Source organism: Salmo salar, chromosome 06 (assembly GCF_965601325.2).
Source record: "Salmo salar chromosome 06, fSalSal1, whole genome shotgun sequence".
Lineage (NCBI taxonomy): Eukaryota > Metazoa > Chordata > Actinopteri > Salmoniformes > Salmonidae > Salmo > Salmo salar.
Window position 1 is genome coordinate 76,064,272 of NC_138296.1, and position 24,446 is coordinate 76,088,717.

Genomic DNA, 24,446 nt, shown 5'->3' on the forward strand with positions numbered 1-24,446 from the left:
CACAGGTTTGCCAGTGCAGAGTAGTACAGGAAACCCATGACTTTGGGGTTTCATCAGATAGATTTCAAGTTCAAATGTGTCTTCAGGAGATTGTTGCCCGCATATTTCCGTCAACCTTGGCTGTCTCAACTTTTCATTGGAAGAAAGAAAGAGAGCGAGAGAGAGAGAGAGCGAGAAAGAGAGAAAGAGATTAACAGTAGGACTCAGAAACCCACTGAAATGCTTCACTTGTTAAGGCCTTTAACCATCAACAATACAAATATATGATCTTAATTTGATCACTCTTTTTTTTCCCAAACTGGTAGTGTATATTAGTTTTGAAAAAGGCTTATAAAGTTTGTCATTTCCACTTAGAAATTTCAGACTTGATTTGCTATAACAAAAAATGTATCAACCCCTACAAAATGTTTAATTAATTATAACCCACATAATAATTCACATTCCCTGTTGCTGCAGGATTATTTTCCTGTTGCAGCAAACTGGCTCAAATTAAGATCCTACATCTGTATGTTGTTAGTTATTTCCCCATTATTTCTATTTCTACTTTGCATTTTCTTCCACTACAAATCTACCATTCCAGTGTTTTACTTGCTATATTGTATTTACTTTGCCACCATGGCCTTTTTTGCCTTTACCTCCCTTATCTCACCTCATTTGCTCACATTGTATATAGACTTATTTTTCTACTGTATTACTGACTGTATGTTTGTTTTACTCCATGTGTAACTCTGTGTTGTTGTATGTGTCGAACTGCTTTGCTTTATCTTGGCCAGGTCACAATTGTAAATGAGAACTTGTTCTCAACTTGCCTACCTGGTTAAATAAAGGTGAAATAAAAAAATAAATAAAAGTTCACTTCTTTTTCCACATTAGTCAATTAGCCACACAAGCACATACACTGTCTGCAGCCTGTCAGTAGGGGTGAATAGAAGTTACTGACACGGTCCACAGCCATTCAGACACACTCGACAGACAGTCGCCCTCTTATCTCTAATCTCTCTCTGTCCTCACGCAAAAGGGCCACCATGACATGCACCCACTCATATTACACACAAACCACAGGAGACTGCTAAGGGGAGGACGACTCATAATAATGGCTGGAATGGAGTAAATGTGTTTGATGAGTTCAAAACCATTCCATTTATTCTGTTCGAGCCATTACTATGAGCCCGTCCTCCCTAATTAAGGTGCCTCTGTGACAATCGTAGTAAGGAGAAGACCAAGGTGCAGCGTGGTAAGTGTTCATATTTCAATTTTATTTAACTCTGAACCTTCATTTAACTCTGAACCTCTGAACCTATAGGGGAGGGTCCGGGTGGGCATCTACCCATGATGGCGGCTCCGGTTCGGGGCATAGCCCCAGCTCTGCCCACTGATCCCTCCGCTTTTGTGCCACTGGACCGTGGATCGTCGTCGGAGGAACCGGACCGTAAATCATCGCCGGAGGCTCCGGGCTGCGGGCCGCCGCCGGAGGCTCCGGACCATCTCAGGAGGCTCCGGACTGCGGGCCGTCTCAGGAAGCTCCAGACTGCGGGCCGTCTCAGGAGGTTCCGGACTGCGGGCCGTCTCAGGAGGCTCCGGACTGCGGGCCGTCTCAGGAGGCTCCGGACTGCGGGCCGTCTCAGGAAGCTCCAGACTGCGGGCCGTCTCAGGAGGTTCCGGACTGCGGGCCGTCGCTGCAGGCTCCGCGCCATGGATCACCGCTGGAGGCTTTGTGCCATGGATCATCACTGGAGGCTCCGGCCCATGGATCATCCTTACAGGCTCCGGGCCATGGATCATCCCTACAGGCTCCAGGCCATGGGTTATCACTGGAGGCTCCGGGCCATGGATTATCACTGGAGGCTTCGTGCCATGGATCATCACTACAGGCTCCGGGCCATGGATCATCACTGGAGGCTTCGTGCCATGGATCATCACTGGAGGCTTTGGGCCATGGATCATCACTGGAGGCTTCTTACGTGGAGCCGGAACAGGTCTCACTGGACTGGGGACTGTTGCCAGAAGCTCTGGACTGGGAACTGTCGCCCGGAGGCCTGATGCGTGGGGCTGGCACAGGTGGTGCCAGACTGGTAACACGCACCTCAGGGCGAGTACAGAGAGCAGGAACAGGACACACTGGACTGGAGAGACTCACTGGAGGCCGGGTGCGTGGAGCAGGTACAGGTGGCGCCAGACTGGTAACACGCACCTCAGGGCGAGTACGGGGAGCTGACTCAGGTGGCACCAAACTGATAACACGTTCCTTTGGGAAAAATCCGTGCAGCCTCCACCAACTCAACAACTCTCCCATATCTCTCTTCTCCTGGATTGGCTCTGGTTCCCTCCTTGGCTCCGCCGACTGCTCCATGTGCCCCCCCCCCCCCCCCCCCCCAGCTGCCTGGGGTTTCTGTGGCCTTCCTTCCCGACTTTGTAGCTGTCCCTCCTTCGCTGCTTCCACCTGCTTCCCAGGCAGGCTCTTGTCTCCTGCCACTATTCCTTCCAAAGTCCAGGATATACTCCTCCTAATCTCCTCAAAAGTCCACTGGTCCATACCACGCTGCTTGGTCATATTGTGGTGGGATCTTCTGTAATGATCGTAGTAAAGAGAAGACCAAGGTGCAGTGTGGTAAGTGTTCATATTTCTATTTTATTTAACTCAGAACACTAAATCAAAATAATAAACAATGAAAAACGAGCGTCACGTTCTGCAGGCTTACTGAGCTGTACAAAAACAAGATCCCACACTGAAGGAGGGAAAAAGGGCTGCCTAAGTATGATTCCCAATCAGAGACAACGATAGACAGCTGCCTCTGATTGGAAACCATACTAGGCCAATCAAAGGAAAATAAAAACCTAGAAATATAACACATAGAATGCCCACCCCACACCCTGACCTAACAAAATAGAGAAATAAACCGTCTCTCTCAGGTCAGGGCGTGACAGCCTCCAACCTCCTGTGACACAGATAGTTATTTTTTTGTGACACACTTGGAGACAAACACCATGGGTCATGCGCCACACACACACACACACACACACACACACACACACACACACACACACGCACGCACACACACACACACACACACACACACACACACACACACACACACACACACACACACACACACACACACACACACACACACACACACACACATACAAACACACATTATGGAGAACCGTCCCTCTGTACTATATCCCATTGACTACCGCCAGACACCCACAGACTCCAAAGCGTATCCATCTAATTTGATATGCTAATCAAAAGGAGAGAGCCTCAATCTAATCTTGATGGAACTGATGAATGTTACCTAACTCCATGGGTGTTGGTGATGCTGTCTGTCTGTCTCTGCACAGGCCCTGTATGTCTGTCTCTGCACAAGCCCTGTCTGTCTGTCTGTCTGTCTGTCTGTCTGTCTGTCTGTCTGTCTGTCTGTCTGTCTGTCTGTCTGTCTGTCTGTCTGTCTGTCTGTCTGTCTGTCTGTCTGTCTGTCTGTCTGTCTGTCTGTCTGTCTGTCTGTCTGTCTGTCTGCACAGGCCCTGTCTGTCTGTCAGTCTGTCAGTCTCTGCACAGGCCCTGTCTGTCTGTCCGTCCGCGCGTCCATCTGTCTGTGCTCTGTGTTCCTGCTCTATGACAGTCTGTATGTGGTCCAATGATGACAGACTCTCTGACTCAACTCCTCCAAAGTGCGGCCTGAATGCACTGTCAACCTGTTACCGTGGCCTGAATGAACAGACATACACAGAAGAACAGATACTCATACATTAGACACTCTCTGACTCACACAGACAGACACTCTGACTCACACAGACAGACACTCTGACTCACACAGACAGACACTCTGACTCACACAGACAGACACTCTGACTCACACAGACAGACACTCTGACTCACACAGACAGACACTCTGACTCACACAGACAGACACTGACTCACACAGACAGACACCCTGACGTACACAGACAGACACTCTGACGCACACAGACACTCTGACGTACACAGACAGACACTTTCTGATGCACACAGACAGACACTTTCTGATGCACACAGACAGACACTTTCTGATGCACACAGACAGACACTCTCTGATGCACACAGACAGACACTTTCTGATGCACACAGACAGACACTTTCTGATGCACACAGACAGACACTCTGACGTACACAGACAGACACTCTGACGTACACAGACTGACGTAGACAGACAGACACTCTGACACACACAGACAGACACTCTGACGCACACAGACAGACACTCTGACACACACAGACAGACACTCCCTGACGTACACAGACAGACACTCTGACCCACACAGACAGAAACTTGTTGGAATGTAATTTTTTATTCACGTTTCATACACTTGAACACGTGTCCTAGACCTGGGGCCTTGTAGTCTGGAGACTACTAAAAAATAAACATCACAAAGCTGGCGGTTAAATCCTAGGTCTGTTCATAATGTAAAATATAAAGGCGGATATTTCAATGGCAAATGCTTGTTCTATAGGGAATTGTGATGCACCTGTTTAAACACACAGGTTTGAAATGACAGGGCTATAAACTTTTGAATGCCGTGCCCTCCACTGACCCCAGCTTGATAAAGTTGCAATACTGGTGGTTCTGTTGGCCAAGTACACACATGGGCCACTCTGTGTGTGTGTGTGTGTGTGTGTGTGTGTGTGTGTGTGTGTGTGTGTGTGTGTGTGTGTGTGTGTGTGTGTGTGTGTGTGTGTGTGTGTGTGTGTGTGTGTGTGGTATGGACACAGTGTGTTTGGAACACAGCACAAAGACACTCACATTTAGGGGACAAATCCTTCCTTTTTTTCCTGTTGTGTGTATGTGTGTTACAAGGTCGATAGTAGGTCACTGTGTTCAAGTGTGTATTAGTGTGTGTGTATGTGTTTGTGTATTAGTCTGCCTCTTTATGTCCTTGCTGTGTATAGACGTTTGACAGTGACTAATCTCTACACCCTTTTCTTTAGTGCTTTTTGCACGCCACTGAACTGTTGAGCAACCCATGCTGAGTCTGTAATGTGGAACCACAATTGTAGTGCTCATTCTCTCTCTTCCTCTCTCTACAGTTCTATTGTGAGCACTGCAATTAGAAAACAGTACACCCTTAGTGTTGTTTCAGATACCTTCCTACCTTCCCTATCAGTGCAAACACAAACACTTCACGTCAGCTCAAGGGGAGATATGGCATTATGACAGATTTGACTTTTCTTTCTGTCATGTAAGAAGGATGAGCAATCAAGGTGAAATGGAATCTTGTTTGTCCTTCTAGCCAACTGACTCCTCAGGTGAGAGAGAATGGCATGTATGAGATCACTCAAGGACACACAAACACACGCTAGAAGAGCTTAAATAATGCACGTCCAACAGGACATCAGAGATATGCCTGTGTTGAGAACAATCATTTGATCGTTCCCTTCATGGCCCCCCACGCAACTTTCCCTTGTGTACAGGGGCGGAGCAGCAAAATTCTGTGAAAACAAACACATATTTCCAAGAAGCACATTGTTACCTAACCCCACACACTTCATGTCTCCCTTGGGTTTGTGGTAATAGTAGGTGTGTCCTCTCCTCCAGTTTCCTCCTGCCAGGAGCGGACTGGCCATCTGGCAATCCTGTCAAATGCCAGATGGGCTGGACAATTTTTGTTGTTGGGTGGGCTGGTCGAAATTGAAACACACAAAAATACGTTTTTTATATAAAAATAAAACAATGAAAAAAAATGTTTTACGGCCCAATCTTCTGATAGTCTGAGCTGAGGTCACGCATCTCACATTCAAAGTAAAACGCGACATCAGCAAAGAGACCTGCTCCAACTCTGTCATCAACTAGACAGCCAGGGTCTTTGTGGTAAAGAAGGGTTGCCTATCAATGTACAAAGAACACATTCTACAGTGCCGTGAAAAAGTATTTGCACCTTCCTGATTTTTTATATTTTTGCATATTTTTGATAGTGAATGTCATCAGAACTTCATCCAAAACCTTATATTAGATCAAGAGAACATGAGTTTACAAATAACCCCAAAAATGTGCTATTTATTTATTTAATTAACAAAGTTATGCAACACCCAATTTCCCTGTGTGAAAAAATAATTGGTTGTGCCACTAGCTGGTGGTTGTTGATCAGTCTCTCACGTCGCTGTGGAGGAATTTTGGCCCAATCTTGCATGCAGAACTGCTTTAACTCAGCGACATTTGTGGGTTTTCAAGCAGGAACTGTTAATTTCAAATCCTGCAACAATATCTCAATTGGGATTAGGTCTGGATTTTGACTAGGCCATTTCAAAACGTCAAATTTGTTGCTTTTTAACCATTTTCATGATTGTGTGTTTTGGATCATTGTCTTGCTGCATGACCCAGCTGCGCTTCGGCTCCAGCTCACAGATTGATGGTTTGACATTCTCCTGTGGAATGATCTGATACTGAGCAGAATTCATAGTTGCTTCTATTAAGGCAAGTTGTTCAGGTCCTGAGGCAGCAAAGCATCCCCAAACCATCACACTACCATCACCATGCTTGACCGTTGGTATGAGGTTCTTACTGTGGAATGTTTGGTTTTCGCCAGACATAATGGGACCCATCTCATCCAAAAAGTTTGCTCAAGTTTGCCAAAAATCACCTGGAAGCACCTGGATGATAATCAATACTCTTGGAAGAATGTTCTACGGACAGGTGAGTCAAAAGTATAGCTTTTTGGACAACATGTAGCTGTGTGCCTTTCTTTGTTTGCTGAAACCTAGTGGTGTAAAGTACTTCAGTAAAAATACTTTCAAGTACTACTTAAGTAGTTTTCTTGGTATTTGTACTTTACTATTTTTATTTTTTACAACTTTTACTTTTTACTCCATTCCTACAGAAAATGATGTAATTTTTACTCCATACATTTTCCCTGTCACACAAAAGTACTCGTTACATTTGAAATGCTTAGCAGGACAGGAACATGGTCCAATTCACACACTTATCAAGAGAACATCCCTGGTCATCCCTACTACCTGATCTAGCAGATTCCCTAAACACAAATGCTTCGTTTGTAAATGATGTCTGAGTGTTGGAGTGTGCCCCTGGCAATCCGTACATAAAAAAACAAGAAAACGGTGCTGTCTGGTTTGCTTAATATAAGGAATTTGAAGTGATTTATACTTTTACTTTTGATACTTAAGTACATTTTATCAATTACATTTACTTTGAAAACTTAAGTATATTTAAAACCAAATACTTTTACTCAAGTAGTATTTTACTGGGTGACTTTCACTTTTACTTGAGTCATTTTCTATTAACGTGTCTTTACTTTTATTCAAGCATGACAATTGGGTACTTTTTCCACCACTGCTGAAATCCATACTTTTTAATAAAACGTTAATCAAATACAACCACTGACTGGTTGCTCGTATCGACTGACAGCGGCTCGATGATGAGGTACACTCTGCCCACAGTCGTCACAACCCATCTCCACTGAGACGTATATATTGTGGAGTTGAGAGCCCAGCTAGCACTGCCTGTGCCAGAGCTGGGGCCTGCTATTGTGATGAGCAATGAACAGTCCACTCTCCTCCCCCCAATGCGCCCGAGAGAAAAATGTGCTCTGATCGTATAACATTTCAAAATGCAATAGCGGGAAAAACAGCTTTGGAAGCTGCGTCCTTTGTCCCCTTGTTCAATAGCAGCTAACTTACAAACAATTTATTTGACATGGCTTTGAAATTTGCAAAGTATTTTGAATGATATATGGCTACTAGCAGTGGGTATTATATGTACTGTTAGATTAGTACATGATTACTAACAGTGGGTATTATATTTACTGTTAGATTAGTACATGACTACTAGCAGTGGGTATTATATTTACTGTTAGACTAGTACATGACTACTAGCAGTGGGTATTATATGTACTGTTAGATTAGTACATGACAACTAGAAGTGGGTATTATATCTACTGTTAGATTAGTACATGACTACTAACAGTGGGTATTATATGTACTGTTAGATTAGTACATGATTACTAACAGTGGATATTATATGTACTGTTAGATTAGTACATGACTACTAGCAGTGGGTATTATATGTACTGTTAGATTAGTACATGACTACTAACAGTGGATATTATATGTACTGTTATTTTATTACATGACTTCTAGCAGTGGGTATTATATTTACTGGTAGATTAGTACATGACTACTAACAGTGGGAATTATATTTACTGTTAGATTAGTACATGAATACTAGCAGTGGGAATAATATTTACTGTTGGATTAGTACATAACTACTAGCATTGGGTATTATATTTACTGTTAGATTAGTACATGACTACTTGGAGTGGGTATTTTAATTACTGTTAGATTAGTACATGAAAACTAGGAGTGGGTATTATATGTACTGTTAGATTAGTACATGACTACTAGCAGCGGGTATTTTAATTACTGTTAGATTAGTACATTAAAACTAGGAGTGGGTATTATATGTACTGTTAGATTAGTACATGACTAATAACAGTGGGTATTATATGTACTGTTAGATTAGTACATTAAAACTAGTAGTGGGTATTATATGTACTGTTAGATTAGTACATGACTACTAGCAGTGGGTATTATATGTACTGTTAGATTAGTACATGACTACTAGCAGTGGGTATTATATTTACTGTTAGATTAGTACATGACTACTAGCAGTGGGTATTATATTTACTGTTAGATTAGTACTTGACTGTTAGCAGTGGGTATTATATGTACTGTTAGATTAGTACATGACTACTAGCAGTGGGTATTATATTTACTATTAGATTAGTACATGACAAGAAGCAGAGGGTATTATATGTACTGTTAGATTAGTACATGATTACTAACAGTGGGTATTATATGTACTGTTAGATTAGTACATGACTACTAACAGTGGGTATTATATTTACTATTAGATTAGTTCATGACTTCTAATGTGGGTATTATATTTACTGTTAGATTAGTACATGACTACTAGCAGTGGGTATTATATTTACTGTTAGATTAGTACTTGACTGTTAGCGGTGGGTATTACATGTAATGTTAGATTAATACATGACTATTAGCAGTGGGTTTTATATTTACTGTTATATTAGTACATGACTAGTAGCAGTGGGTATTATATGTACTGTTAGATTAGTACATGACTACTAATGTGGGTATTATATTTAGCGTTAGATTAGTACATGACTAGTTGCAGTGGGTATTATATGTACTGTTAGATTAGTACATGACTAGTAGCAGTGGGTATTATATGTACTGTTAGATTAGTACATGACTACTAGCAGTGGGTATTATATTTACTGTTAGATTAGTACATGACTAGTAGCAGTGGGTATTATATGTACTGCTAGATTAGTACATGACTACTAACACAGGGTATTATATGTACTGTTAAATAAGTACATGACAACAAGCAGTGGGGATTATATTTACTGTTAGATTAGTTCATGACTACTTGCAGTGGGTATTATATGTACTGCAAGATAAATACATGACTACAGTACTAGCAGTGGGTATTATATGTACTGTTAGATTAGTAAATGACTACTAACAGTGGGTATTATATTTACTGTTAGATTAGCACATGACTGCTAGCAGTGGGTATTATATCTACTGTTAAATTAGTACATGACTACTAACAGTGGGTATTATATGTACTGTTAGATTAGTACATGACTACTAGCAGTGGGTATTATATTAACTGTTAGATTAGTACATGACTGCAAGCAGTGGGTATTATATGTACTGTTAGATTAGTACATGACTAAAGCAATGGGTATTATATGAATTGTTAAATGTGTACATGTCTACAAACAGTGGGTATTATATGTTCTGTTTGATTAGTACATGACAACTAGAAGTGGGTATTATATCTACTGTTAGATTAGTACATGACTACTAGCAGTGGGTATTCTATGTACTGTTAAATTAGTACATGACTACTAACAGTGGGTATTATATGTACTGTTAGATTAGTACATGACTACTAACAGTGGGTATTATATCTACTGTTAGATTAGTACATGACTACTAGCAGTGGGTATTCTATGTACTGTTAAATTAGTACATGACTTCTAGCAGTGGGTATTATATGTACTGTTAAATTAGTACATGACTACTAGGAGTGGGTATTATATGTACTGTTAGATTAGTACATGACTACTAGCAGTGGGTATTAAATGTACTGTTATAATAGTACTTGACTACTAGCAGTGGGTATTATATGTATTGTTAGAATAGTAAGACTAGCAGCACTGGTTATTATATTTACTGTTAGATTAGTACATGACAACTTGCAGTGGGTATTATTTTTACTGTTAGATTAGTACATGACTACTAGCAGTTGGTATTATATGTACTGTTAGATTAGTACATGACTGCTGGCAGTGGGTATTATATTTACTGTTATACTAGTACATGACTTCTAGCAGTGGGTATTATATGTACTGTTAGATTAGTACATGACTACTAGCAGTGGGTATTATATGTACTGTTAGATTAGTACAACTTCTAACAGTGGGTATTATATTTACTGTTACATTAGTACATGACTAGTAGCAGTGGGTATTATATGTACTGATAGATTAATCCTCGACTACAGTACTAGCAGTGGGTATTATATGTATTGTTAGATTAATACCCGACTACAGTACTAGCAGTGGGTATTATATGTATTGTTAGATTAATACCCGACTACAGTACTAGCAGTGGGTATTATATGTACTGTTAGATTAGTACATGACTACTAGCAGTGGGTATTACATGTACTGTTATATTAGTACATGACAACTAGCAGTGGGTATTATATGTACTATTAGATTAGTACATGACTAGTAGCAGTGGGTATTATATGTACTGATAGATTAATCCTCGACTACAGTACTAGCAGTGGGTATTATATGTATTGTTAGATTAATACCCGACTACAGTACTAGCAGTGGGTATTATATTTACTGTTAGATTAGTACATGACTCGTAGTAGTGGGTATTATATGCACTGTTAGATTAGTACATGACTACAAGCAGTGGGTATTATATTTACTGTTAGATTAGTACATGACTACTAGTAGTGGGTATTAAATTTACTGTTAGATTAGTACATGACTAGTAGCAGTGGGTATTATAACTACTGTTAGATTAATACATGACTACTAACATCGGGTATTATATTTACTGTTAGATTAGTACATGACTAGTAGCAGTGGGTATTATAATAACCAGATTAATACATGACTACTAGCAGTGGGTATTATATGTACTGTTAGATTAGTACATGACTACTAGTAGTGGGTATTAAATTTACTGTTAGATTAGTACATGACTAGTAGCAGTGGGTATTATAACTACTGTTAGATTAATACATGACTACTAACATCGGGTATTATATTTACTGTTAGATTAGTACATGACTACTAGCAGTGGGTATTATTTGTACTGTTAGATTAGTACATGACTACTAGCAGTGGGTATTATATGTACTATTAGATATGAACATGACTACTAGCAGTGGGTATTATATGTACTGTTAGATTAGTACATGACTACTAGCAGTGGGTATTATATGTACTATTAGATATGAACATGACTACTAACAGTGGGTATTATATGTACTGTTAGATATGAACATGACTACTAGCAGTGGGTATTATATGTACTGTTAGATTAGTACATGATTACTAACAGTGGGTATTATATTTACTGTTAGATTAGTACATGACTACTAACAGTGGGTATTATAATTACTGTTAGATTAGTACATGACTACTAGCAGTGGGTATTATATGTACTATTAGATTAGTACATGACTACTAGCAGTGGGTATTATATGTACTGTTAGATTAGTACATGACTACTAGCAGTGGGTATTATATGTACTGTTAGATTAGTACATGACTACTAGCAGTGGGTATTATAATTACTGTTAGATTAGTACATGACTACTAGCAGTGGGTATTATATGTACTGTTAGATTAGTACATGATTACTAACAGTGGGTATTATATGTACTGTTAGATTAGTACATGATTACTAACAGTGGGTATTATATTTACTGTTAGATTAGTACATGACTACTAACAGTGGGTATTATATGTACTGTTAGATTAGTACATGACTACTAGCAGTGGGTATTATAATTACTGTTAGATTAGTACATGACTACTAACAGTGGGTATTATATGTACTGTTAGATTAGTACATGATTACTAACAGTGGGTATTATATGTACTGTTAGCGATCTAGTTCTTGTTTTTTGAGTTTCCACTTCCTCAGGTGTTGAGCTCCACATGAATTAGCTTATGGTATTAGTTAGTGCACATAAAGATGTATGTAATTCATCTCTATTGAACAAACACATGTATCTGGAAATTCTGAAGTCCTATTTTGACAGTATAATAGCAAATATAGTCTAATTGTCAACAAAAAATTATTGGCAATCACTGGTTTAGAGATTGCAAGTGTTAAATTAATCAACTTATTTCTTGAATACCTTAGTAGTATATGTATTATACTTCTTAATAAAGCACTTTTAATTACTTTATAAGATGATTACTCATGATTTGTGTCAGACCAAATCATGGACTGGTGTGGATAAAATGCCAGGGTGGAATTCTTGTTCCAATCCACTACTGTTTTCATCTACCTTTCCCCCTTCTTCTCCTCTCTCTATGCACAGATCCATTGTCCCGCCATCCGTCTCTCATACATGTGCACACACTGACACTGAGAGAACAGGGACTCTCCTATAAACAGCCAGTCATATCTGGACCTCTGCTGCCTACCCCTAAACAATGGATCTTCTCTCTCTCTCTCTCTCTCTCTCTCTCTCTCTCTCTCTCTCTCTCTCTCTCTCTCTCTCTCTCTCTCTCTCTCTCTCTCTCTCTCTCTCTCTCTCTCTCTCTCTCTCTCTCTCTCTCTCTCTCTCTTTTGCTCCCTTATCCTGCCATGATCTCCCAATGATTAATGGTGATTTAGTACTTATATTAATTAGGATCCCCATTAGCTGCTTGCAAAGCAGCAGCTACTCTTCCTGGGGTCCAAACAGAGTTAAAACAATTACATCACAACAAAACACAACAACAACCTACATTATTACTCAATTATTGCAAATGTAAATATCAAATCACATTTTATTGGTCACATATACGTGTTTAGCAAATGTTTTTGCGGGTGTAGAGAAGTGCTTGTCATAGCGAAATGCTTGTAAATATCAAATCCACAATACCATTACAATGTGTGTGTGTGTGTTAGAGTGTGTTTGTGTGTGTCTGCACAGTCTGCGGTGTGCAGTGAGATGGTGATTTATCTGTTTTTTAAATCAGATTTTACTGCTCGCTTGAGTTAGCTGATGTGGAAGAGAGTTCCATGGACATTTCTCTATGTACTGTAGTACTGTGTGTTTCCCAGAGTCTGTTCTGGTGGCATGTCGTGTGGGATATGTATGGGTGTCTGAGCTGTGTGTTAGCTGATCGAACAGATGGGCTTCACTATCCCCCCAAACACATGGACACCCACACCCACGGACACGCACACACCTGCGCACACGCACACGCACACGCACACACACACACACACACACACACACACACACACACACACACACACACACACACACACACACACACACACACACACACACACACACACACACACACACACACACACACCACACACACCACACACACACCTCCCCATGCACACCACAAAGACTCCTGAAGCCCAATGGCGATATTTCACACTGATGTACGAAGCGTGTGTGTGGACTTCCCTGATTCCGTTATACAACAAGGGATCTAGTGCATTACTGACGAGAGCAGGGAACAAAGCAGACTGTACCAGGAGGAGCCGTGGACACACACAGTAAGCAGGCTGTACCAGGAGGAGCCGTGGACACACACAGTAAGCAGGCTGTACCAGGAGGAGCCGTGGACACACACAGTAAGCAGACTGTACCAGGAGGAGCCGTGGACACACACAGTAAGCAGACTGTACCAGGAGGAGCCGTGGACACACACAGTAAGCAGACTGTACCAGGAGGAGCCGTGGACACACACAGTAAGCAGGCTGTACCAGGAGGAGCCGTGGACACACACAGTAAGCAGACTGTACCAGGAGGAGCCGTGGACACACACAGTAAGCAGGCTGTACCAGGAGGAGCCGTGGACACACACAGTAAGCAGGCTGTACCAGGAGGAGCCGTGGACACACACAGTAAGCAGACTGTACCAGGAGGAGCCGTGGACACACACAGTAAGCAGGCTGTACCAGGAGGAGCCGTGGACACACACAGTAAGCAGACTGTACCAGGAGGAGCCGTGGACACACACAGTAAGCAGACTGTACCAGGAGGAGCCGTGGACACACACAGTAAGCAGACTGTACCAGGAGGAGCCGTGGACACACACAGTAAGCAGACTGTACCAGGAGGAGCCGTGGACACACACAGTAAGCAGACTGTACCAGGAGGAGCCGTGGACACACACAGTAAGCAGGCTGTACCAGGAGGAGCCGTGGACACACACAGTAAGCAGGCTGTACCAGGAGGAGCCGTGGACACACACAGTAAGCAGGCTGTACCAGGAGGAGCCGTGGACACACACAGTAAGCAGACTGTACCAGGAGGAGCCGTGGACACACACAGTAAGCAGACTGTACCAGGAGGAGCCGTGGACACACACAGTAAGCAGGCTGTACCAGGAGGAGCCGTGGACACACACAGTAAGCAGGCTGTACCAGGAGGAGCCGTGGACACACACAGTAAGCAGACTGTACCAGGAGGAGCCGTGGACACACACAGTAAGCAGACTGTACCAGGAGGAGCCGTGGACACACACAGTAAGCAGGCAGGGTGGAGAGGGCAATGACACGCAACACACACAAATTAGAGACATGGCAATATCATTTCTCAGCCCAGATGTCAGCAGTCTTGAACCTCTACAGGGAGATGCTTTACACAAGATGACCTCCACTCCATCTCACCACGCCACCCTCCATCTCACCACGCCACCCTCCATCTCACCACGCCACCCTCCATCTCACCACGCCACCCTCCATCTCACCACGCCACCCTCCATCTCACCACGCCACCCTCCATCTCACCACGCCACCCTCCATCTCATCACGCCACCCTCCATCTCACCACGCCACCCTCCATCTCACCACGCCACCCTCCATCTCACCACGCCACCCTCCATCTCACCACGCCACCCTCCATCTCACCACGCCACCCTCCATCTCACCACGCCACCCTCCATCTCACCACGCCACCCTCCATCTCATCACGCCACCCTCCATCTCACCACGCCACCCTCCATCTCACCACGCCACCCTCCATCTCACCACGCCACCCTCCATCTCACCACGCCACCCTCCATCTCATCACGCCACCCATGCCTTTACTCACAGGGAACAGTGGAGAGAGAGAGGGGAAGGAAAGAGAGATAGGAAAGCGAGAGAGAGAGGAGAAGGGGAGAGAGAGAGAGAGAGAGAGGAGAAGGAGAGAGAGAGAGGAGAAGGAGAGAGAGAGGAGAAGGAGAGAGAGAGGAGAAGGAGAGAGAGAGGAGAAGGAGAGCGAGAGAGAGGAGAGAGAGAGAGCGAAAGGAGAGAGAGAAAGGAGATGGAGAGAAAGCGAAAGGAGAGAGAGAGGAGGAGAGCAAGAGAAAGGAGAGAGCGAGAGGAGAAGGAAAGAGAGAGAAAGGAGAAGGAGAGAGCTATGCATGTCTTTTCCTGATGGCTTTAATGCTGATTGCAGGTCATAATTCATTTACGGACACACACGCACGCAAGCACGCACGCACACCCACACACACACACACACACACACACACACACACACACACACACACACACACACACACACACACACACACACACACACACACACACACACACACACACACACACACACACACACACACACACACACACACACAGGCCTCAGAGCAATGTTTTAGTGCCTTTGTGTCTTCGTGCCTGTCCTGACCCTCCATTGGGTCAGCGATGGAGTGATATATGGATGTACAGAATGCTACGACCTTACCACTCATGGTGTGTGTATGTGTGTGTCACGTCCTTTCTTGCGTGAAGCAGGGCAGTGTATCCATGTTATCATCACCCCTCTCAATCCTTCTACCTTCCTCCCCCCTCTCTCTCTCTCTCTCACTCTCTCTCCTTTCTTTGTCTCCCTTTATCTCCCGGGTTTATCCTCTTTCTGTTTCACCTATCCTCTTTGTGTCTCTCTATCTTTCTATCTCCCTCCCCCTCTATATCCCTCCCCCTCTATACCCCCCCTCTCTGTCTCTTGGGCACAGTAACTCACCTCAGATAATTATCTATCTCTGCTTGGTGGATGGAGCCGTGTTGATTACTCCCCCATCCTCCACAGGCGTGTGACACAGGGTCAGAGTAGGGTTAGTTACTGCTTCACAGTAATATACACATATGTGTGCAAACAGAGTGCAGGTCACACACATACATGCTCGCACACCACAGATCTGACACACACGCACACACACGCACACACACACACACACACACACACACACACACACACACACACACACACACACACACACACACACACACACACACACACACACACACACACACACACACACACACACACACACACACACACACACACACACACACACACACACACACACACACACACACACATTACAGTTCACCCACACTAACACACACAACCTGCAGGTCAGACTCACACATGCACATATTCCAGTGCTACATATACTCATCCATGCTGCAGGGGATGTAGGCTGTGCAGAAAGCAGTGGGGGATGTAGGCTGTGCAGAATGCAGCGGGGGATGTAGGCTGTGCAGAATGCAGCGGGGGATGTAGGCTGTGCAGAATGCAGCGGGGGATGTAGGCTGTGTAGAATGCAGCGGGGGATGTAGGCTGTGCAGAATGCAGCGGGGGATGTAGGCTGTGCAGAATGCAGGGGGGGATGTAGGCTGTGCAGAATGCAGTGGGGGATGTAGGCTGTGCAGAATGCAGCGGGGGATGGGGAGATGGTAGGGCTTGGGAGGAAAGAGGTTAGAAGGATTCTACAGCGACATGATTCACAGACTGAGCATGATCCCACCTCACATGGGGAATAACACAAGCTGGTGTGTGTGAGTGTGTACTGTGCACACATGAGAAAAGGAGAGAATGAGGGATATGGGTAGCTCTGCTGGCGTGTTAAAGGAGGAGAGAGTGATGAGAAAATGACACCTTCTCTACTTCCAGTCAGATTATTCCACTTCCTCTCCCTCAAACAGCATCAGCCTCTCTGTCAGTCAGTCTGTCTGTATGTCTATCTATGTGACCAGGCTGGTTAGGGAGAAGAGGGAGAATGACAGCGAGATGAGAGAGGGAGAGAAAAAGATGAAGAAGAGTTGTGAGAGATGGAGAGGGAACAGACAGAGAGAGAGAGAGAAGAACAATATGGCGCCAACAGAGATGGCCGCCTCGCTTCGAGTTCTTAGGAAACTATGCAGTATTTAGGTTTTTTAATGTATTATTTCTTACATTGTTACCCCAGGAAATCTTAAGTCTTACTACATACAGTCGGGAAGAACTATTGGATATAAGAGCAACGTCAACTTACCAACATTACGAGCAGGAATACGACTTTCCCAAAGTGGATCCTCCGTTCGGACCACCACCCAGGACAATGGATCTAATTCCAGTAGGCGATCCAAAACAACGACGCCGCATTAGGGGCAGACGAAGCGGCCACCTGGTCAGGCTCCGTAGACGTGCACGTCACACACCGCTCCCGAGTATACTACTAGCCAATGTCCAGTCTCTTGACAACAAGGTAGACGAATATCGAGCAAGGGTTGCCTTCCAGAGAGACGTCAGAGATTGTAACATACTCTGTTTCACGGAAACATGGCTTTCTCGGGATATGTTGTCGGAATCAGTTCAGCCATCGGGCTTCTCCATGAGATGAACACCTCTCTGGGAAAAGGAAGGGCGGGGGTATATGCTTTATGATTACCTACCAAGAGAATTCTCGTCAGTTATAGTCACAGCTGTGTACATTCCCCCTCAAGCAGACACCAAGATGGCCATCAAGGAACTTCACTGGACTATATGCAAACTGGAAACCATTCATCCTGAGGCTGCATTTATTGTAGCCTGGGATTTTAACAAAGCAAATTTGAGAACAAGGCTACCTAAATTCAACCAGCATATTGATTGAGCTACGTGTATGTGCAATACCCTCGACCACTGTTACTCTAACTTCCGCGACGCATACAAAGCCCTCCCCCGCCCTCCCTTTAGTAAATCCGACTACGACGCCATCTTGCTCCTTCCGTCTTATAGGCAAAAACTCAAACAGGATGTACCAGTGACGAGAACCATTCAACGCTTGTCTGACCAATCGAAAGCCACGCTTCAAGATTGTTTTGATTACGCGGACTGGAATATGTTCCGGTCAGCCTCAGAGAACAACACAAACCTATACGCTGACTCTGTGAGTGTGTTTATAAAGAAGTGCATTGGAGATGTTGTACCCACTGTGACTATTAAAACCTACCCTAACCAGAAACCATGGTTGGATGGCGGCATTCACACAAAACTGAAAGAGCGATCCACCGCATTTAACCATGGAATGGTCTGGGGATATGTCTGAATATAAACAGTGTAGCTATTCCCTCCGCAAGGCAATCAAACAAACAAAATGCCAGTACAGGGACAAGGTGGAAGGTGGAGTCGCAATTCAACGGCTCAGACACGAGACGTATGTGGCAGGGTCTACAGGAAATCATGGACTACAAAAAGAAATCCAGCCACGTCACGGACACCGACGTCACACTTCCAGACAAACTAAACACCTTCTTTGTCCGCTTTGAGGACAATACAGTGCCACCTTTGTGGCCCACTAACAAGGACTGCACCCAGGGGCGAAAATCTGATATCAACTTTGGAGGGGACAATTACATTACATTTTCTCAAGAGCAATTCCTGAGGGGGACACCAAAAGTAGTGCTGTAACACATAGCCTACATTGTAATATGGTAAATGTATATTGAGGAACCAAAGAAATAAGGTGTTTGCCGTACTCCTAACTACCGGTACCCAAAACTACACAACTAATCACAACAGCAATACCATTGCCTTTAACAAATCTTAGTTCAGTCACCAGTTTAAGTTGACAGTGGGGGTATCCATGGCATTTTCCAATTATGTTCCTATTTTACAAGTCAAAAAAATTGAGAACCTTTCATAATGTTGCCAAACAAAGACTCAACAAACTTACCTGAGACTCCCTGTCTCTGCCAGTCTGTCCCTGCATATCTGTCCCCAACTCTGCTGTCTGTGTGCCATCTGTTGCCTGCTCTGCCTAATGACATCATTGTGAAACATTTCCATTAGAATTTCATTTCTTTCTTATGAACATTTTATCAACTAGTCTTTGAGATATTAGGCTACTAGGGTTCTTACTATGCGTTTTGGTGTATTGAAAAATACTCTGATGTCCGTCTTTTATTTTTCTGTCATTTTTCTACCTGGCTGGCTGGCTGGCTACACACACACACAGTGTGTAGGTTATTTACAGTAGGAGATGGGCTTCTATCATCTTCTATCATTCTATTTGGGCTTCGATCTAAAAGGTAGCTAGCAAATGTGAAACGGATTAAAATGACAAGAGTTGACAGCTGTATGAGTTCACCATTTACACAACATATGCTGCAACCTTTTGTAATTGTAATAGTTTGTTTCATATTGGCTGGCTTCCAACAATAGCTGAATTTGCAAAGCTAGCGAGCACCAATTCAGTTTCAGTGGTGTTTGCTATAATCTTTGCTACCCGGGTTAAATAAAGGTGAAATAAAATAAATAAATAAAAGTTCCCTTGCGACAATTTAGCTTTTGCAACGAGACCATTAAATATATTTAAGACAATGGTAGAAGAGAGTGTAGTTCTGTTCAGTTTGGACTTCAGTTTATCGCTAACCTTATCACAGGGACTTTGAAGCACTAACTTACATCATCTGCATGCTGATCTTGGAATAAGTTGACGATAGCAAAGATTCCATCTTTGACGACGCCACATAAATGGAATAGGTACTAGCTAGCTTAATAGTTAATATTTGCGCGCTAGCTCTGCATATTCAGCTAGTGTGTGTGCGCGATTGACTGGATTAACCTTAAGTCAGTTACGTTCATTGAGTGCCTTTCAGACAGTAGACACGACCCCTCTGTTACCTTGCCAACTAAGGAACTGACAGTGGATCAAACCATTGTGAGGCAAAGGGTGGGGGGGTCGCAATCTTTTGAAACTTAAAAACGCACTATTAAGTGTCTATAATCAGCACAATTGCTTTCATTGCATATTATTAATATTATTTAAATTACATAGTTATGTTTCAGTGATATATTGGGGGGGACTAATCATATTTTTCCCAGGATGGGGGGGTCGTGTCCCCCCCATCCCCCCCGGGATTTCCGCCCCTGACTGCACCCCCTCCCCCCCTCTCCTTCTCTGTGGCTAATGTGAGTAAAACATTTAAACGTGTTAACCCTTGCAAGGCTGCTGGCCCAGACGGCATCCTTAGCAGCGTCCTCAAAACATGCGCAGACCAGCTGGCTGGTGTGTTTATGGACATATTCAATCGCTCCCTTTCCCAGTCTGTTGTCCCCACATGCTTCAAGATGGCTACCATTGTTCCTGTACCCAAGAAGGCAAAGGTAACTGAAATAAATCACTACCGCCCCGTAGCACTCACTTCTGTCATCATGAAGTGCTTCGAGAGACTTGTCAAGGATCATATCACCTCCACCTTTAATGGCCACCCTAGACCCACTTCAGTTTGCATACCGCCCCAACAGGTCCACAGACGATGCAATCACCATCACACTGCACACTGCCCAATCACATCTGGACAAGAGGAATACCTATGTAAGAATGCTGTTCATCGACTACAGCTCAGCATTCAACACCATAGTACCTTCCAAGCATATCATCAAGCTGGAGGCCCTGGGTCTCAACCCCACCTTCTGCAATTGGGTCCTGGACTTTCTGACGGGCCGCCCCCAGGTGGTGAAGGTAGGAAACAACATCTCCACTTCACTGACCCTCAACACTGGGGCCCCACAAGGGTGCATGCTCAGCCCCCTCCTGTACTCCCTGTTCCCCCATGACTGAGTGTCCATGCACGCTTCCAACTCAATCATCAAGTTTGCAGACGACACAACAGTAATGGGCTTGATCACCAGCAACAACGAGACAGCCTACAGGGGGAGGGAGGGCCTCGAGGGGTGTCAGGAAAACAACCTCTCACTCACCGTCAACAAAACAAAGGAGATGATCATGGACTTCAGGAAACAGCAGAGGGAGCACCCCCCTATCCACATTGAAGGGACAGCAGTGGAGAAGGTAGAAAGTTTTAAGTTCCTCGGCGTACACATCACAGACAAACTGAAATGGTCCACCCACACAGACAACGTGGAGAAGAAGGCACAACAGGTTTGTCACCCAAAACCCTCACAAACTTTTACAGATGCACAATTGAGAGCATCCTGTCGGGCTGTATCACAGCCTGGTACGGCAACTGCACCGCCCCCAACCACAAGGCTCTTCAGAGGGTGGTGCGGTCTGTACAACGCATCACTGGGGGTAAACTACCTGCCCTCCATGACACCTACAGCACCCGATGTCACAGGAAGGCCAAAAAGATCATCAAGGACATCAACCACCTGAGCCACTGCCTGTTCACACCACTACCATCCAGAAGGCGAGGTCATTACAGATGCATCAAAGCTGTGACTGAGAAACAGCTTCTATCTCAAGGCCATCAGACTGCTAAACAGCAATCACTAACTCAGAGAGGCTGCTGCCTACATTGAGACCCAATCACTGGACACTTTAATAAATGGATCACAAGTCCCTTTATACAATGCACTCTAAATAATGCCACTTTAATAATGTTTACATATCTTACATTACATGTATATACTGTATTTTATACCATCTACTGCACCTTGCCTATGCCGCTCGGCCATCGCTCATCCATATACTTATGTACATATTCTCATTCAACCCTTTAGATTTGTGTGTATTAGGTAGTTGTTGGGGAATTGTTAGGTTACTTGTTAGATATTACTGCACTGTCGGAACTAGAAGCACAAGCATTTTGCTACACTCGCATTAACATCTGCTAACCATGTGTGTGACCAATACAATTTGATTTGATTTGATTTGAGAAGGGGAGAGAGAAAATGACAGGATAACAACGAACTGTATGAATGACCTATATATCCTTGCAGACTGAACACACAGTGGGGGGGAACATTCATCAGCCTCTCTTCTCCTGCTTCCACTGTTGTTTTTCTCCTCTTCTACCATCCCTTTGTCCCTCACGCCACACCTCCCTGCTGGTGTTTTAATTCACACATTTTGTCTTTTTTTACCTTCCTTTCTTTCTAAAGATCCCGAGAGAGAGAGAGAGAGAGAGAGAGAGCGAGAGAAGCTCTGCTACAAAGAAGTGTCAACTTATTCACCTACACCTTCAGTCTCTATTGTCTTACCAATAAAGGGGTGCAATGCACAGTATCACCATCATGAACCAAACCAACAACAAAGGCCAAAAGGATAGAAAAAGAGAGAAGCCAAAAGAAAGGAGGGGGTCATGGTGATACATGACCTGCCAGAGCAACAGGTCCCTCTCTGGTGAGTTTGAGCTGTGTGTTGTTGTTGTTGGTATTTTGATGTGGCAGACCAATGGGTGGCGTTGTGTTCAGGTCAATCTTTGCATGGGGTAATGCACCTCTCTCTATCTCTTGTTCTTTCACTCTCTCTCTCTTTCTCTTTCTCTCTCTCACTCTTTCTTTCTCTCTATCCAACGGTCTTTATTTCTCCTCTTAACACCTTTATCATCACCTGTGAGTCAGGTGTTCAGTCACAGCTCCACACACCAGAAAACCAGAGGGTGAGAGAAAGAGAGAGAGGGAGGAAGGGAAGGAGGGTGGACAAGAACAGTTACGCATGCTTTGTACATATACATTACACATGTACATTACACATGTATATGTATGTACGTGGTGCACAACGCTACCACAATCAGTGGGATGCACTGTAATTTGCACGAAGGATGTTCATCAAAGGAAATTAATGGGAGTATTGCTGGAAAACTCAACAACTGTGCAAGCGTGCTACTACAACCATTACATCATCTCACTGCAGCAGTCACACACACACGCACGCGCACACGCACCACACACCACACACACACACACACACACACATACAGGTATCATTTTCAGCCGCTCAGTTATCGAGTCTCTCTGTGTCACAGATCCATCCTCTCGAGGCCAACGTCAATTAGTGTAGAGCAGAGGCAGGTGTGTGTGTGTGTGTGTGTGTGTGTGTGTGTGTGATGCAGAGCAGTACATAATACCACCTGATAAGGTGCAGAGGTCATTATATAAGGAAGCTGTTCTGAAAGCTGGCCTCATATCACACATTATCAAAGCATTGTCTGTAGAGGATCAACACACCAATAGACCTTAACTCCTAACAGGAAACATCATCAAACCTTCTCATTGTTTACACTCACAAAAGTTCCAAAAGAATAAAGACATTTCAAATGTCTCTCTCTCTGCCACTGCCACTCATGGGAATCACATACACAACACACGTACACACTGAATCAGTAATCAGGCCAGGGAATCATCACTATGTGCTTTTATTGAGAGTAATGTTTTCTGTACTTTTTTTTGTTTATTGCACTTTTGTTTATTATCTATTTCACTGGCTTTGGCAATGTAAAGTTTCTCCCATGCCAATAAAGCCCCTTAAATTGAATTGATATATATATATATATATATATATATATATATATATATGTGTGTGTGTGTGTATATATATATATATATATATATATATATATATATATAACAGAACAAATGTTTGCTGTTATCCTGTTTATCTCACTCTGAACAACTCAGTAGTTACTATATTTTTGACTGTGCTATTCTTTCTTTTTGCAACATGAAATTAGCATGTGGAATTAACATGTTATTAACATGTTAGCATGTGGAACATTCAGGGCCTAAACTCATCAACCTATCAGTTAGCATGGTGAACATTCAGGGCCTAAACTCATCAACCTATCAGTTAGCATGTGGAACATTCAGGGCCTAAACTCATCAACCTATCAGTTAGCATGTGGAACATTCAGGGCCTAAACTCATCAACCTATCAGTTAGCATGTGGAACATTCAGGGCCTAAACTCATCAACCTTTGGACTGAAGAGTTTAGCACTGGAGTAAAACAAAATCTTAATTATGTTGACGAATCTGAATTATGTTGACGTCATCATTCTGCAGGAGACATGGTGTAAGGCTGACATTGTCACTCACTGTCCCACAGGCTACAGAGAGGTCATTGTGCCGTCAGATCAAACCAAATTACAACAGTCAAAACAAAACTACATTACTTA

General features: G+C 43.5%; 1 protein-coding gene across 1 annotated transcript; it reads left to right on the plus strand.

Annotated features, from left to right (window-relative positions):
- Positions 1–976: 976 nt before the first annotated feature.
- LOC145879880 (uncharacterized) lies at positions 977–23,804 on the plus strand. The gene is made up of 3 exons (XM_082976972.1): positions 977–1,234; positions 1,304–2,608; positions 22,434–23,804. The coding sequence occupies exon 2, from the start codon at positions 1,330–1,332 to the stop codon at positions 2,038–2,040; it is 711 nt and encodes a 236-aa protein (XP_082833098.1). The 5' UTR covers positions 977–1,234; positions 1,304–1,329; the 3' UTR covers positions 2,041–2,608; positions 22,434–23,804.
- Positions 23,805–24,446: the final 642 nt, after the last annotated feature.

Coding starts and splice junctions, on each gene's coding strand:
- LOC145879880 (XM_082976972.1), top strand. CDS start 1,330: ATGATGGCGGCTCCGGTTCGGGGCATAGCCCCAGCTCTGCCCACTGAT.